The sequence below is a fragment of the Penicillium nucicola genome (assembly GCF_028828085.1).
Source record: "Penicillium nucicola strain IBT 29836 chromosome Unknown utg000002l, whole genome shotgun sequence".
NCBI classification, from domain to species: domain Eukaryota; kingdom Fungi; phylum Ascomycota; class Eurotiomycetes; order Eurotiales; family Aspergillaceae; genus Penicillium; species Penicillium nucicola.
Window position 1 is genome coordinate 3,886,643 of NW_026643126.1, and position 14,824 is coordinate 3,901,466.

At 49.2% G+C, this 14,824-nt stretch overlaps 8 protein-coding genes across 8 annotated transcripts; 5 read left to right on the forward strand and 3 right to left on the reverse strand.

Moving 5' to 3' along the window:
- Window positions 1–150: 150 nt before the first annotated feature.
- On the forward strand, window positions 151–638 carry N7511_003234 (LYR motif-containing protein; the record flags this gene model as incomplete). The annotated part of the gene is made up of 3 exons (XM_057125659.1): window positions 151–226; window positions 294–470; window positions 544–638. The coding sequence occupies 3 exons, from the start codon at window positions 151–153 to the stop codon at window positions 636–638; spliced, it is 348 nt and encodes a 115-aa protein (XP_056987818.1).
- Window positions 639–988: 350 nt separating this feature from the next.
- On the reverse strand, window positions 989–2,206 carry slt11 (Pre-mRNA-splicing factor ECM2; the record flags this gene model as incomplete). Its single annotated transcript, XM_057125660.1, has 2 exons — window positions 989–2,005; window positions 2,069–2,206. 2 exons carry the CDS (start codon window positions 2,204–2,206, stop codon window positions 989–991), a joined length of 1,155 nt encoding a protein of 384 aa, XP_056987819.1.
- Window positions 2,207–2,609: 403 nt separating this feature from the next.
- erg6 (sterol 24-C-methyltransferase) lies at window positions 2,610–3,863 on the forward strand (the record flags this gene model as incomplete). The annotated part of the gene is made up of 3 exons (XM_057125661.1): window positions 2,610–2,813; window positions 2,872–2,906; window positions 2,969–3,863. 3 exons carry the CDS (start codon window positions 2,610–2,612, stop codon window positions 3,861–3,863), a joined length of 1,134 nt encoding a protein of 377 aa, XP_056987820.1.
- A 946-nt stretch (window positions 3,864–4,809) lies between these two features.
- Window positions 4,810–6,552, reverse strand: N7511_003237 (sugar porter family MFS transporter; the record flags this gene model as incomplete). The annotated part of the gene is made up of 3 exons (XM_057125662.1): window positions 4,810–5,007; window positions 5,063–6,324; window positions 6,381–6,552. The coding sequence occupies 3 exons, from the start codon at window positions 6,550–6,552 to the stop codon at window positions 4,810–4,812; spliced, it is 1,632 nt and encodes a 543-aa protein (XP_056987821.1).
- A 363-nt stretch (window positions 6,553–6,915) lies between these two features.
- Window positions 6,916–8,042, forward strand: N7511_003238 (uncharacterized protein; the record flags this gene model as incomplete). The annotated part of the gene is made up of 4 exons (XM_057125663.1): window positions 6,916–7,193; window positions 7,248–7,708; window positions 7,754–7,836; window positions 7,896–8,042. The coding sequence occupies 4 exons, from the start codon at window positions 6,916–6,918 to the stop codon at window positions 8,040–8,042; spliced, it is 969 nt and encodes a 322-aa protein (XP_056987822.1).
- A 662-nt stretch (window positions 8,043–8,704) lies between these two features.
- Window positions 8,705–10,394, forward strand: N7511_003239 (fungal specific transcription factor domain-containing protein; the record flags this gene model as incomplete). The annotated part of the gene is made up of 3 exons (XM_057125664.1): window positions 8,705–9,239; window positions 9,296–10,130; window positions 10,199–10,394. The coding sequence occupies 3 exons, from the start codon at window positions 8,705–8,707 to the stop codon at window positions 10,392–10,394; spliced, it is 1,566 nt and encodes a 521-aa protein (XP_056987823.1).
- A 692-nt stretch (window positions 10,395–11,086) lies between these two features.
- N7511_003240 (putative acid phosphatase) lies at window positions 11,087–12,450 on the forward strand (the record flags this gene model as incomplete). Its single annotated transcript, XM_057125665.1, has 3 exons — window positions 11,087–11,278; window positions 11,338–12,360; window positions 12,415–12,450. 3 exons carry the CDS (start codon window positions 11,087–11,089, stop codon window positions 12,448–12,450), a joined length of 1,251 nt encoding a protein of 416 aa, XP_056987824.1.
- Window positions 12,451–12,800: 350 nt separating this feature from the next.
- On the reverse strand, window positions 12,801–14,707 carry N7511_003241 (MFS transporter; the record flags this gene model as incomplete). The annotated part of the gene is made up of 3 exons (XM_057125666.1): window positions 12,801–13,808; window positions 13,861–14,250; window positions 14,306–14,707. 3 exons carry the CDS (start codon window positions 14,705–14,707, stop codon window positions 12,801–12,803), a joined length of 1,800 nt encoding a protein of 599 aa, XP_056987825.1.
- Window positions 14,708–14,824: the final 117 nt, after the last annotated feature.

Genomic DNA, 14,824 nt, shown 5'->3' on the forward strand with positions numbered 1-14,824 from the left:
ACCTTTTTTTCTGCCCCGAATTGCCGCCTCTCCGCCCAATCAGCGATGAGGCGATCCGGAGATTCGAGACTTGAGATCCCGGCGTCTCTTCCTTTTGTTGCATACATCACCTCTGTATATTTTCCTTGTGGTAAATTCCAGCAACTCATCATGTCCACTGCCACTGCCGTATCCGCGAAGAGCGCCTATCGCCAAGTGCTCCGCGCCACCCGTGTTGTTTTCCACAGTTCGTTTGCCTGACATGATCCGCCATTCCGGCATACTCGTTCCTTTTATTGACAATTGCTTTGCAGACGATCTCCCTGTCCTCCTTGCTGCTCGTCAGGAGGCCCGCCAAAACTTTGAGAAGAATCGCCGTCCGGCCGTCGACACTGGCATGCAAATCAATCATGCGATCGAGGTTGCCAACATCCTGCGCCACAACATCGTACAAGGCTCCAGGGAGAAGGGCAACGAGGAAGCGAAGTGGGGTATGTATTCATTCAATCTGAACTGTCGGGTTTCTAGGTCAGGGGTAAATGGCTAACCACACACTTGCCACAGAACTCAACATCCACGAACAGATCGAACGCGGTGATAACGACTCCATTAAAGTTGGCGGACAGGATGTGAAGATCCACAAGGCTTGCTCCTCATGAGTGACAGACACAGTGCCATCATGCTTGGTTCAAGCGAATTCTCCGGTCCAATAATTGTCCAAAAAGATGCCTATTTGTCGCTTGCGCAAGGCCGATTCTCAAATCGTCTAGGTGCAGGTCAAGACATGCCCATCTACAGAAGCAACTAGGACAGTGACCGGACATGTATAATAAGATACCCGACTCTTTTATTATCATTGGCGTCCCCGGGGTATTTTTGGTTTAAGTACATAGATCTGCATAAGCATAAAAGAAGCCCAATCCTTGATAACGCCCGCTCCGAACCTAAGTTACATGCAACCCCAATCTGAGCAATGGCAAAACTCGCGACTTTTGTTCAGTAGTTATGTTCAGTCGCCGTTCATGCTGGCGTACTGAACCTCACCGGATCCAGGTGGTGGTGCAACAACGTGTGTCCGAGTTTGTTCTTGGTCAGCACCCTCTCCTGCAGTGACAGCTCGTCTGTCGACTTGCTTTCCCTTGCCAACGGATCCCACGGTCTGGCGGCCCTCGCGAGCGTTTGCCATCCGCTCCTCGCGATCCAAGTTGTCAAGAGACTTGGGCTTACCCCAGCGGACACGGAGCGGACAACCTTCAATGATAGCTTTGCCTTGGCAGTGGGCTGCCGCAGCTTCGGCATCGGCGCGAGTTACGTAGTTGATAAAGGCACAGTGGGAGCGATGAGAGCAAATGAGAGATCGGAGCTGACCAAACTTGCTGAAGAAAGTGCGTAAGGTGTGTTCGGGGAGGTCATCCTCCACACCTGTGACAAAGAGAGAAAGAACATTAGGGTCCGCAGGAGGACGAATGTCTTCAGCCGAGGGCGGCAGTTGTGCGGTGCTAGGGAATGGACGACCACCCCGACCACTGCCACCACCACGACCTCCACGGCCTGGGAGGCGGTTGCCAACGCGACTTTCACCAGTGCGAATCGGTCCGGGTCCATTTCCATAGCGACTGTTTGTTCGTGGTTGATCTGTGGATGTAGACTGCTCTGCTTCCTCTTTTTCGGTAGGACCGTCGATCCGACGCGGCTTGCGATAGTACGGTTCACTGTTGGCGAGGCGCCGCAAAAGCTCGCGAGCCTTGTCGTCGGTCTTTTCATATTCTTCAATAGCGCCGCGGCCTTCTTCAATTTCCTTTTCGTGGTTCTGCGCGTAAAATTCACGATTGATAGAGCTTTCCGGACCCGGGGCGACCATCTTGAGGGCAGCATCACGGACGACAATGGGCAGACCGAACGAAAGATCGAGCATGCAGCATTGGCAGCAGTTCTTCAGGCGCGCGCATGTCAGGCAGATAATCGATCGCTTCTGTCGTGAGGTTCGATCGGCCTTCCACCGGAAGATAGTAAATGGGCGTGTACACTAACCAAAAGGAGTCAGCATGAGCTCTGGGGTAGCTATCAGGGAAAGCACCACGAAACTTACAATCTTGCACTCTGCGCCATGATCTTCCTTAATCATCTGCACATATGGGTTCTCCGGGAGACAGTTCTCGCAGACAGACGGAAAGTCGGTCGACTCCCATCCCGAGCGATTCAGGTCATGCTTAATTTGAGGAGGCATGACGGAAGCGAGAAAGGTGGACGTCCGAAAGGTGGTCTGAGAGAGCATGGATTATCAACTCTGAAGTGGCGTGTGGCTGGTGCACTCATCACGTGCCCGGCAACTGGGCCAGCCGCGCACCGCCACGGAGCCACCGCGCCGGAACTGCCACCTTCCGCCGCCCAAAAAGGTGTGGCCACCCCAGGTCTCAGGGGGTCCGTGGGTGATTGTCAAAAAGTTGCTTCGGATTCGACTGTATTTATTCCCCCCCTTTTATCCTCTCCAGTCGTTCTACTTCACTACCCGGTGCTCTTTTTCTTCTCTTCTTGGTACCTCCCGTTCAATTGGTGTACCCTCGTCTTTCCCTTGGAAATTGACTTTTTATTCCACTTCTACCCCCTTTTAATCTTCGCAATTCTTCACAATGGCCCCTTCTGCTCTCGAACATGAGGACGTTGCGCGTGACGCCGCCTTCAACAAGGCCCTCCATGGCAAGTCTGCCAAGGCCCAGGGTGGTTTTGCTGCCATGCGCGGCAAGGATGCTGCTGCGCAAAAGGCTGCTGTCGACGAGTACTTCAAGCACTGGGACAACAAGGATGCCGTCGACGAGACCCCCGAGATTCGTGAGGTAGGCATTTGCGCATTGCAAGTGGTTGATTGAGTGACTAACATGTCGTGTGTGATAGGCTCGCAAGGCTGAATACGCTACCCTGACCCGACAGTATGTTTCTTTTCCCTTCTCTTATCTGGTGATCGACACCCGTACTGATAATCTTGTTCCAGCTACTACAACTTGGCCACCGACTTCTACGAGTATGGCTGGGGTTCTTCCTTCCACTTCTGCCGTTTCGCCTACGGTGAGCCCTTCCACCAGGCTATCGCCCGCCACGAGCACTACCTTGCCCTCCAGGCCGGTATCACTGAGAACATGAAGGTTCTGGATGTCGGCTGTGGTGTTGGTGGTCCCGCTCGCGAAATGGTCAAGTTCACCGGTGCCCACGTTACCGGTCTGAACAACAACGACTACCAGATTGACCGCGCCACTCACTACGCCGAGAAGCAGGGTCTTTCCGACAAGATGGCCTTTGTCAAGGGTGACTTCATGCAGATGAAGTTCCCTGACAACAGCTTCGACGCTGTCTACGCCATTGAGGCTACTGTTCACGCCCCTGAGCTCGTTGGTGTCTACAGCGAGATTTTCCGTGTTCTGAAGCCCGGTGGTACTTTCGCCGTCTACGAGTGGCTCATGACTGATGACTACAACAACGATGACGCCGAGCACCGTCGCATTCGTCTCGGTATTGAGCAGGGTGATGGTATCTCCAACATGGTCAAGATCTCCGAGGGTATCGAGGCCATGAAGAACGCTGGCTTCAACCTCACTCACCACGAGGATCTGGCTGCTCGCCCCGACCCTATTCCCTGGTACTACCCGCTGGCGGGCTCCTTCAAGCACATGGGCTCGGTCTGGGACTTCTTTACCATTGCCCGCATGACCTGGTGGGGCCGTGGTATCGCCCACCGCTTTGTCGGTACCGGCGAGAAGTTCGGTCTCTTCCCCCGCGGTTCTCAGAAGACCGCCGACAGTCTGGCTGTTGCCGCTGACTGTTTGGTCGAGGGTGCTCAGAAGAACCTCTTCACCCCCATGTACCTCATGGTTGGCAAGAAGCCTGAGTAAATGCTCAATCGGCGTTTGTGATTCTTTTGTATAAAATATTACCCACGGCATGCACGTTCGTCCATGGTGTCTTTTTGCCCTTCATCCTCTTGCAACTTCTTCGTCGTCTTCCTTCCATTACACTGGGGCGCCTTTTCTTGGCTCAATTTTGGCCCAGTATTGGTAGAGAACGAGCCAGCTGCCACGTTCTCCTGATTGATGGTCATCATTGATTTCTTTTTCTCTTTCTGTTGTTTCTTTTACCTGTCAAGATAGCTATGTAATAGTCATTGAGTCAAGACTAACGAACAAAGGACGGATATTCTGCGTTAATATCAATTTAATTTATTCTGCCAATAGATTTTTTTTGTCGTGCCTTGCTTTCAATCGTAGCAAATCAGTTATTTGACGAAATAGGGCCTATCATGTGTACACAATACAGTGCCACTGATAAGTTTAAGACAAGTCTGTTCTAGAGCCTAAAGCAAGGAGTTCGTTTCATGCATGGTATGTTCGCTTCACTTGGCCTCTCCCTTGAGTGGCCATTTGATCTGTGTTCAACTCTTTACGAGGTTGTTTGTTGGGTGTCAAGGGTTGTACACGGCTGATGTTAAAGCGAACTAGGGTTGAGATTTGACTGAGCCACAAACCCAATTTAAAGGCTACTCTCGCCTGGTGTGTGTTTACTCTCTTTTCTCAATTTAGTTTCTGTCCTCAGCTTCGGCTTTCATTCTCTAGTGTTCGACAATCAAGGCCCACCAAGAAGAACCCGACTGTCGTCAATATTTCCCAACTGGAGTGAGAAGTTGGAATACTGACCAAGTGAAAAAGGTTCAAGGGAATTTTATTGAAGAAATAAATAATGTAAGGTTCATTATACGCTCTTTAGGATAGAAAGTTAGGAGAAATGGGCCAAAATATATTTGAGAATTGAAAATATGTGTTTGACTCAGATTGAAATATATAGTCAAGACTTTGCAAAGTCCTTGTCCTGGGTAACCACCACGCCCCCTTTATGGGATTCTGATATGTTCTCCAAGCCTGCCTCCAAGCCCTCGAGAGTTATTGGGTAGTCATGATCTGATTTGCGATCCTCAAAAAGAGCTGCGAGCTCAACTTCGGTCTTGCCTTTTGTCTCTGGAAATGTGAAGAATATGATCAGAGTCTTCAAAGCACGTCAGTATCAAGACTATAGAATAGGTAAATGGAACTTCACTCACGCCAAGGATAAGCATTCCCAGGTAGAATATGTAGTAATAAAATCCAATGCTATCCAGTGCAATCGGATTCACGTATTGATTAATAGTGAGAGCTGCTTGCGAGACAGCAACTTGAATTGCTAGTCCCTTGGCCCGAATAGAAAATGGTAAGATCTCAGTCGGATAACAATAAAGGAGGGGGTTGTTTGCCAAGTTGAAAGTCGCGTCGTAGAGGAACAGAAAGACGACAACAGCAATAGAGGCGCCTTTGGATCCATGTTGTGCATACATGGCGGATGATATAGTCAACGGGATGTTGGCAATGATCATTCCGATGAACGACGTCAACCAGAGAGTTCGTCTTCCGATTCGGTCAGCAAGCAAGGCCCCTGCCAGGGAGAAGAGCAGGTTCCATATCTGCAAGCCACCATTGATACCGGTCTGCTGAGGAGTAGAAGTGATACCGACGCTGGTCAGAATCGGACTGAAATAGTACGAAATTACACCCTGGCCGTTCCATAGTGTTAGGAGGGCAACGGTAGCGACCAGGGCAATCCTTTTTCTGTTTGCTGGTGACCGGTAAAGGATACCCCAGCTGCTTTGTCCACTCGTCCGGGCTGCTGTTTCTGCCTCCAAAAAGGTCTGTATCTCTTTCATCTCACTTACCACGAGGGCCGAGTGGGCGTTTCCATTGCTGTGATACTTTGCAAGTAGTTGCCGAGCTTCCTCATTCCGTTGGTTTGCACAAAGCCATCTAGGACTTTCGGGCAGCCCACAAAGAACAGATATCATGACTAGTAGTGCGGGAACTCCTTGAATGAGGGATGGGATTCGCCATGACCAGCTGGTAGTCATATAGCCCGTACCGAAGGTTGTCCATGCTGCGATGATAGAACCTACGTACCAAAGCACGTTAAACTGGAAGTCCAAGATCAGCAACTGTTTCTTCAAGTTCATAGTTGGGTAGCTGCAAGATATTACCAAAGAAGATATTGTGCCACGCATTGCTGGATGAGCCAACTCAAACAGTAGGGAGGGCCCAGCAACACAAGTGAAGCTAATTCCAAAGCCAATCAAAAATCGACCCCCAATAAACATGCCAGAGTTCTGTGCAGCTGTTTGGAGGATTGTTCCCACAAATGTCAGGCTTGCTCCAACAAACATGCCTACTCGTCGTCCAAAGTGGTCGGCTATAGGCGAGGCCACGAGAGCACCGGCAAAACCACCAACAAAGACGATAGCCGTGATGAGTCCTATCCTAGATGGATTGGGGTTTCCCATATCTGGTGATAGATGGCGTTAGATTCTGACTGAGTATTCTTCCAACAAAATTACCGACCATTAACCCAGGGCTTCATGGACTGGAAGCTTCCGACCACGCTCTCATCGTAACCAGTGGTCATTTGCGACACCAGGATAGTAGCCTGCCATGCTAGTAGCTTGCGAATACCGAGATCTTTCCACCATTTTTCAAACCGATTGGTTTCGATTTGCTGGACGGGAGCAGCCATTATGTGGGAATCAGGTTGATCTCTGGGATAAAGACAAACCAGAGTAATATGGTCTGTAGTAGCCAAGGACCCCATTCAACTTATATTTTAGCATGATTGATAGTATTTCTCATAAAGTGAAAATCCATTGGCTATAGTAGACTGTTCGAAGAGCTTATCGATATCTGTGGAAGCCGTTAAGGAACTCGTGCGAAACTCGCGCGAGTTTCGCGGGAGTTTGGCTTATCTGCGGAGTCGCGGCAGATCTATACCAGCTGTGTCGAATTTAAATAGTAAGAAGGCACATTTAGGTCCTAACCTCAAACTATTTGCTTTACTTTATTCGTCGTCAAAATTATCATTCCATTTGTTGTACCTCATCCAATGGCCAACCAAACCACTGTGGATGACTCCAAAGTCCACGGAGACTGGCGAGATGAACTGTTCCAAAACGGATATGTCGTTGTGAAAAATGCTATTCCACAAGCGCGATGTGAATATTACATCGACAAGATGTTTCAGTGGCTAGAAAGTTTCCCTTTTGGCTTTCAGAGAAATATTCGATCGACTTGGAATGAAAAACATTTACCTCAGCATATCAAAGGAGGGATGTATCATGGGTATGGAATACAGCATGAAAGATTTGTATGGGAGGCTCGAACGTAAGTCTTCAATCTTAATTGGCTAAATACCCTCTCTAATGTTTCCCCTTGCAGCGAGGCAGGAGTGATCGAAGCCTTCGCAAAGCTGTGGTCGACAGAAAAGCTTCTAGTCTCCTTTGATGGAATCAACTTCACGCTTCCTTCTGGTACTGCTCTACCACAGACACAACCATGGCCGCATATTGATCAGAGCCCGCTGCGAGAGGGCATGCAGTGTGTTCAGGGTATTCTTAACTTTGCACCGAATGGGCCTCAAGATGGGGGTCTTCTTGTCATGAAAGGATCTACAAAGCTGATGCCTGAGTTCTTCAAATCTCATGAAGGCACAATCGGACGACCAACCTGGGGTCCTAGCGATTGGTTTGGCTTTGACGAAAGTGAAGTGAAATGGTTCGAGGAAAGAGGCTGTGAAATTCACAAGGTAACTGCTGAAGCCGGTGACCTAATTCTGTGGGACTCACGCACTATGCATTTCAACTGTGTTCCCTCTTCTCAAAATTTACGCGCCCTTGTTTGTGAGTATTTTCTCGCGGTCTAGGTGAACGCACTAACGGTCGTAGATGCGTGCTATACACCAGCTTCCCTTGCAAAGCCTGAAATACTGCAGCAGAAAAGTGAAATCTTTGACAAGCGTATTGGAACGGTATGTTAAAGAGACTATCGCTTCCTTAACATAGATCAATTCATTAACATATTAAACAGACGCACTGGCCCCATGAAAATCTGTTCACCGATACCAGTATCGCGAAACGCCCAGGAGAAGATGAGCATGGATTGACCAACTGTCTTTTTGAACAGCCTATTGAGACAGATCTGGTATTGAAACTGGCAGGAAAAATTCCCTACTAGTTTGGCATATTTCAGCGATGTTTTGCATGATGTTGATAAACTCGGTAGTAGACTAAAATCCTTGGAGCTGAGAAGCAGTAGTCAGTATTTCCTGTATTTTTTGATAGCTTTAATTTAAAGAAGAGCCTAGGTCAGTATCTGCATTTAGATGTGTTGATGTTCTTGAAAAAGAGGTCTTCCTGTTGTACCTCTGCTTAAGATCTCTTTTTATGCGACATAATTTCAGCTTGCTTTTGAGCTAAATCCTCTTCTTCCTCATACTGATACCTCTCACACATGCCGCTCTGTAAAGACCAGAAATATTAGAGTTGCGATCTTGGTATAAGTTAACCGAGCTAAACACTTGGATGATTTGATGCCTATCAGGATCGATTCTGACCAATCACAGGGGTTTATATTGACCAATCAAATCAAGTCTCCCTCCATGTTTAACGACTAGCATCTGTTTTTACTGTGTTCCTTGTCCTTTACATAAATCTTGTAAATGGCTACCACACGGAAGAGTCAAAGAGCGCCAAACGCTTGTTCTAATTGTGCTAAACGTCGAGTGAAGTGCGACAAAAAGGTTCCTTGTAAAACATGTCTATCAAGAGGCCTCGAAAGTACGTGTGCAAGAGAAGTTGTCAATGTCAGAGGCCGAGTAACAAAGTGCGTGATTCAATATGGAAAATGTAGCAGTGCTAATTGGAACCAGTACAAAACACAAAGAATATATCCTCACATATTTTGAGCTGCAACAAGAAAATGACCGACTCAAAGCCGAGCTTTCAAGAATGAAGCCTACAGGGAAACTGAACACGCTTTCTGCGGCCCCGAGACAGGAAAGCTATATCGACAAGCTTGAGAATCAGATCAATTCTCAGCATAGTAAGAGTGTTTATCAACGAAAGGTGTGGAGCCGAACAGACATCTGGATTCCGACCAAAGACTGTAGCGATGTGCTATTACACCATGGTTTTATGTGGACTTCGTGGATTCATTTTGCTGTTCATATGCAAACATTCGAGTTCGAGCACGAATCTGCTTGGATGAGTGGGAAATTCCTTGATGGCGATGCTCTCTGGCTTGCTATTTATTTTGGATTCATAGCGGTAAGAGCCATTGCTAGCCTATTTATGCAAAGCGATGCTAATTTGACAAAGATGAGCCTGATGTTTATGGACGAAGACGAAGCCAGACGAGCGGGCTTACCTCTCGGTTCGACCTCCACTATACTCCCTGGAAGACGCCCCGTCTAACATAAATTACCTCAGATAATGCGTCCAAGCTTGTACAAAATTGGTACGATGCTGCACTATTCTTCCTCAATGAAGCGGATTTCATGCGAAATCCCGACTTCAAGACTGTACAAACCATCGCCATACTTCTTGGACTAGCCAAGAATGTCGGAGACTTTGATCTTGTACCGATTCTTCAAGCAACCGGAATCAGGATGGGTCAAATTTTGGGTATGGACCGGGAGCCTCCCTTAGTATCCGATGACCCTGTTACCCGAGAAACCAGCCGGCGAGTTTGGTGGACTTTGGTCATCTGCGAATGGCTCGCGATACCAGCGCGTCCACACTGTATAAGCGAGACAGACTTTTGTGTCAGATTGCCATTGGGTCTATCGGATGAGGAATTGACTACAGTGTTAATTGACGATCCAGAAATGGCAATTGACAAACCGCGTCCGATCGATTATCACCTCGCTATGATTCTACTAGCAAAATCTAATCATCGATTTGAGGTTCAAATGGCCGCTGTTGGACACATGAGTGGCGAGAACCTTCTTGAAGACTTTGTTTTGACAACGGACGAAGCTCTAGCCAACATTATCTCACAGTTGCCATCCTACCTTCTGGAGATATCCGGAGGACCAGTCGCAGACAAGGAAGAGTATCCTTCCTGGGTCTTGTGGCAACAGACTACCCTGTCTCTGTCATTACTATTCTATCGAATGAAGGTCAACCGGGCGTTACAGCATCGATGGGCTTCTTCATCCGATGTCTTGCTTGCCCGATCAAAAGCCATATGTTTGGATTCGGCCAATACCATTGTATCAATGGTCAAGAGACACAGGGTTGTACTAGCGCGTCATCGTCCATGGTGAGTCTCTTGCTAGCCGTTGTTATAAATCATGTTTTACTAATCATTACACTTGTTCATGTCGAAAGGGCAACGACTTCTGCCCTGTTTTCCGCCGCCTTGACCATTGCCACAGAGGCAAAATCTCTAGAAGTCCATGCCGCTGAGGAGTATATTAATCAAATTCAAACTTGTTTCTCGTTCTTTGAGTATATCAAAGATCATAGTGCTCTCGCTACCCGTGTGCTGGGTGAATTGAGGGTCTTTTGTGCTGAACTGTGCTGAGGTGACCCCGAGAAAGTCAGAAAGTCACAAACAACATAACTTATACCCACTAACCAATCGTTCATTACCATTTCCCCATAACCACTCATAGACTCTGTCATTAGTTGCCGGACTCACCTGAGAATCCAGGCATCCACGACCACCTGAAGCCAACATGGTCTGTGCACATAAAACCCCCGAACGCTGCAAAAGTTGGCCGTCCAATGGCATCTCCGGGTCTCCGGTTATGATCTTGAAAGCTTCTTTTCCTTCTATAGACTGACATCGCTAATGACCACGCGTTGTATGGCTGACAGTGGGGAATACCAAGCAGCCAGTCAACGTTGAGGCGCCCGAAACGTGCCACGGCTGGCCCAGGCACCGGGGCACCCGATGGTAAAACTGACCAACCAGGTGAACTGCAATATAGTCAAGTCATCCACTCCGCCATTTCAACTGACCTTGCCTACTTCAGGCTAGAAATCATGAGGAAATGCAGCCAGTGAGCCCTGCGCCGATCGAAACGTGGTCACAAAATTGTTCATGTGCCTCACATTCCAAGGCGGCATTGTCCGTCAAATCTCGCTTCCAACACGTCCAGCCGAAAATGCTACAATGTCACAGCTATAAGATCGCGTGTGTCGCCCGATCTACTCTTGAGTTTCCTGTCTTATCGCACCGTCTGTACAACTCGCGAACGATCTTCGGTCATCATGTTCAACAAGCAGACCCTTCTCGCTTTCGTCGGCGCTCTCGCCCTCGGCGCGGCCAAGACTACCACCGAGGAGAACCCAACTCAGGCTGAGATTGATGCCGCTCGTGCGACTGTCTTGCCTTACTCGCCTGTCTCTAATGTAAAGGGCTTGGCCTTTGACCGTTTCGTCGACATCTGGCTCGAGAACACTGTATGTCCTGGCTAGCATTCCGTATATGGAATGGGCTCACGTGCTCACAATTGTTATAGGACTATGCTACCGCCGCTCTGGATGAGAACTTGGTCAACATTGCCAAGGAGGGTATTCTCTTGACCAACTACTTTGCTGTCACCCACCCGTCGGAGCCTAACTACTGTGCCTCCGCCGCCGGTGACAACTTTGGTATGGACAATGACGACTTCCACCAGATCCCCGCCAATGTCTCGACCATTGCCGATCTGTTTGACACCAAGCACATTGCCTGGGGTGAATACCAGGAGGACATGCCCTACGCCGGCTACCAGGGCTACCGCTACCCGCTCAGCGGTGCCAACCAGTACGTGCGCAAGCACAACCCTCTGGTCCTGTTCGACTCTGTCACCAACGACGCCGTGCGTCCCCGCCAGATCAAGAACTTCACCAGTTTCTATGATGACCTTGAGCACCACCGCCTTCCCCAGCACATGTTCATCACCCCCAACATGACCAACGATGCCCATGACACCAACATCACCTTTGCCGGCGAATGGGTCAACCGCTTCCTTCCCCCTCTGCTTAAGAACGACTACTTCTTCAAGGACAACCTGATCCTCCTCACCTTCGACGAGGTGGGCAACTACTCTGTCCCCAACCGCGTCTACAGTGTCCTCCTCGGTGGTGCCATCCCCAAGCACCTCCGCGGCACAACCGATGACACCTTCTACACTCACTACTCCGTCATTGCCTCCCTGTCTGCTAACTGGGGTCTTCCCTCGCTCGGTCGCTGGGACTGCGGTGCCAACCTACTCAACATGGTTGCTGAGAAGACCGGATACGTCAACTGGGAGGTCGACACCACCAACGCCTACCTCAACGACACCTACCCCGGTCCCCTGTCCGACAACGACCTTTCCGAGTACTCTTCCAAGTGGGCCATTCCTGCTGTCAGCGGCGAGTGCTCTGCTGGACACGGCATTGCCGAGGTCGTCAAGAAGACTTACCACGGTCTTAAGCCTACTTACAACTACACCAGCCCCGTGCCCTATGATGCAGTCAGTGGTCTGAACGTTGGCATCAAGTACTCCCGTACTCTGGTATGATTACTTTCCCTTCGCTGTTGTTATGGACATATGCTAACGATTGAATAGAAGCACGGCAAGAAAGAGACTGGTATCACCGAGTAAAGAACCCACCATTAATACCTACCTACACTGGGTCGCCATAATTGTTTCGCTCGTGAATCCTCACAGGCTAATCCACATACATAAAAGATTGAATGAATTTGATGTTAATATATTACTGTCATAGAAGAGTCTTTGTAGACACAAGCTTATACGGTAGCCCAAATTCATCCAATTCTTCATGCGCAGCACCGTACAACAATATTTGGAAATCGTTCTCCTTGTTTATGGTAGAATAGTTTATAAATTAAATGTATCAGACTAATAACTTTTATGAAACCAAACACGCTCACGAAATGCAAGCCCACAAAATCCCGAATCTCAACATATACCAATGCGTGTACGTAGGCACCTTATCCAGCAGCATAGGTACTCTTCTTGCGCAACATCTCACCAAACTTCCACAAGAACACAGGCGCAGGAACACCAATGACAATCCCCAAGAAAGCCAGCAGACTATTACCCCAACCATAATGCAAAGCATCATACATATACGGGGCAAACAACGGAAACCCAAAGCCAGCCAACGACCGCAAAAACGCACTAGCAGCAAGGGCACTCGCCGCAAAGCGTGTATACGTATCAACCATGTAAGTCTGGATACACTGGAAGGCAATAATAGTACCCGTACCAAACAGCACGGCGCCAATATTCGGCGCGATCCAATGGCAGTGTTCCTGGGCCGTCCAGCCGTAGATGAACAAGCCCGACGGAATGAAAAAGGCACCGATGAACATGAGCGGCACGCGGAACTCAGGCCTTCCAACGCCGCCATTGCGGGCTTTCAGGTGGCGGTAGATTCGATCGTTGAGCGGGGCGCAGATCTGGGAGCCGAGCCAGAAGCCGAGACCGAGCGAGATGTAGTTCAGGCCGCCGATGCCGGTGGACTCGTTGTAGTATTCGGGACTTGTCCAGAGGGAGGGAAAGGTCGATAGCACGAGGTACATGATGCCGTAGATGTAGGCCATGTATAGGGCGAGGACTTGGACGATTGGTTGGGTGAGGAGGAGCTTGAATGGGCGGATGAGTGAGCCGCGGAGGACTTGGGGGAGGGTTTTCTTTTGACGCTCGGCTTCGGTTTGGTAGGATTCGTCGCCGGTTTCTTTGCGGATGCGCTTGGCTCGGTCGAGGAGGATTTTCGGAGCGTAGCTTTCACGCAGGAAGAATAGTCCCATTAATTGGATCAGGCCGTCGAGGATTGATGTGGAGTAGAAGACCCAGCGCCAGGTGGTGTTTTCCGCGATAAAGCCGCCGGCTATTGGGCCCAGGGCAGGGCCTAGTAGGGGTGCCAAACTGTAGATTGCTATGCCTTTTCCGCGCTCTTCGGCGAGGAAGCAGTCTGAAAGGACACCACCGCCAATCTATGAGTTGTTAGATGAGATATATGTGACTAGAAGGGAGCTTTTCACTTACGGCCAGGGGAGCACTTCCTCCTAGTCCCGCGAAGAAACGGCAGACGATCATTTGAACCTTGGTCTGGGAGACTGCACATCCGATGTTGAAGACGAGGAAGAAAAGGTTGGCTAGTTGGAGAACGATTGTTCGACCGTAGATCTCCGAAAGAGGACCGAGGAACAACGGGCCTACAGCGTAGGCTAGCACGAAGATTGAGAGCATGAGCTGTGAAACCACTTGGTCCGTAACATTGAATTCCGCGGCGAGGGACGAGAGTGCTGGCGCAACCATGGAAGATGAAACTGGCGAGATAAATGTAAATAGGGAGACTGTAATGGTAGCTGCCCACTTCTTTTTGTTGCTCCAGTTCTTAGGGTTTTCAGGGTCATCAGGACCATCCCAGGTCACCTGTGATTGTTAGTATGAGGATCTGATAAAAGTATATCGAGCAAGAAAAACACACCAATGTCGGATCATGTCGCGACCGATTCGACTTTGCTGTCCTGGATTTCTCGAGCTCCGGATGTTGCGCATCCCCCTTCTCCAAATCGAGATCACGCTCGTTCACGACGCCATTCCTCACTTCCTGTATCGTATCGGGTCTTCCTTCGCCCTGGGGTGATTCGTCGTCGTTAGATCCATCATCACTATGGTAGACAGATTGGTCGTTCATATGTCTTCCTGAATAAACCCGATCGACCTGTGCCATTCCAGGGTTTGACAGAGACCGCAGTCTCGTCTTGAATGAACCGGCCAGACTGCGCGAGCGCGATCTTGTCCTCGATGCAAGGGAATCGAGATCGGAACTTGATAGTGAAGTCGAGCGAGACCTGGCCGGGCCAGAGTCTTTATTGTCTTCCGACATGATGTAGTCGCAGAGACTGAAGCCCAATAAACAGATTCACAAAAGAACAAGATGTATTGAAAGCAGCTATATGCGGTAAAAGGAAGGAGGCATACGACACTGCGTCACCGATTTACC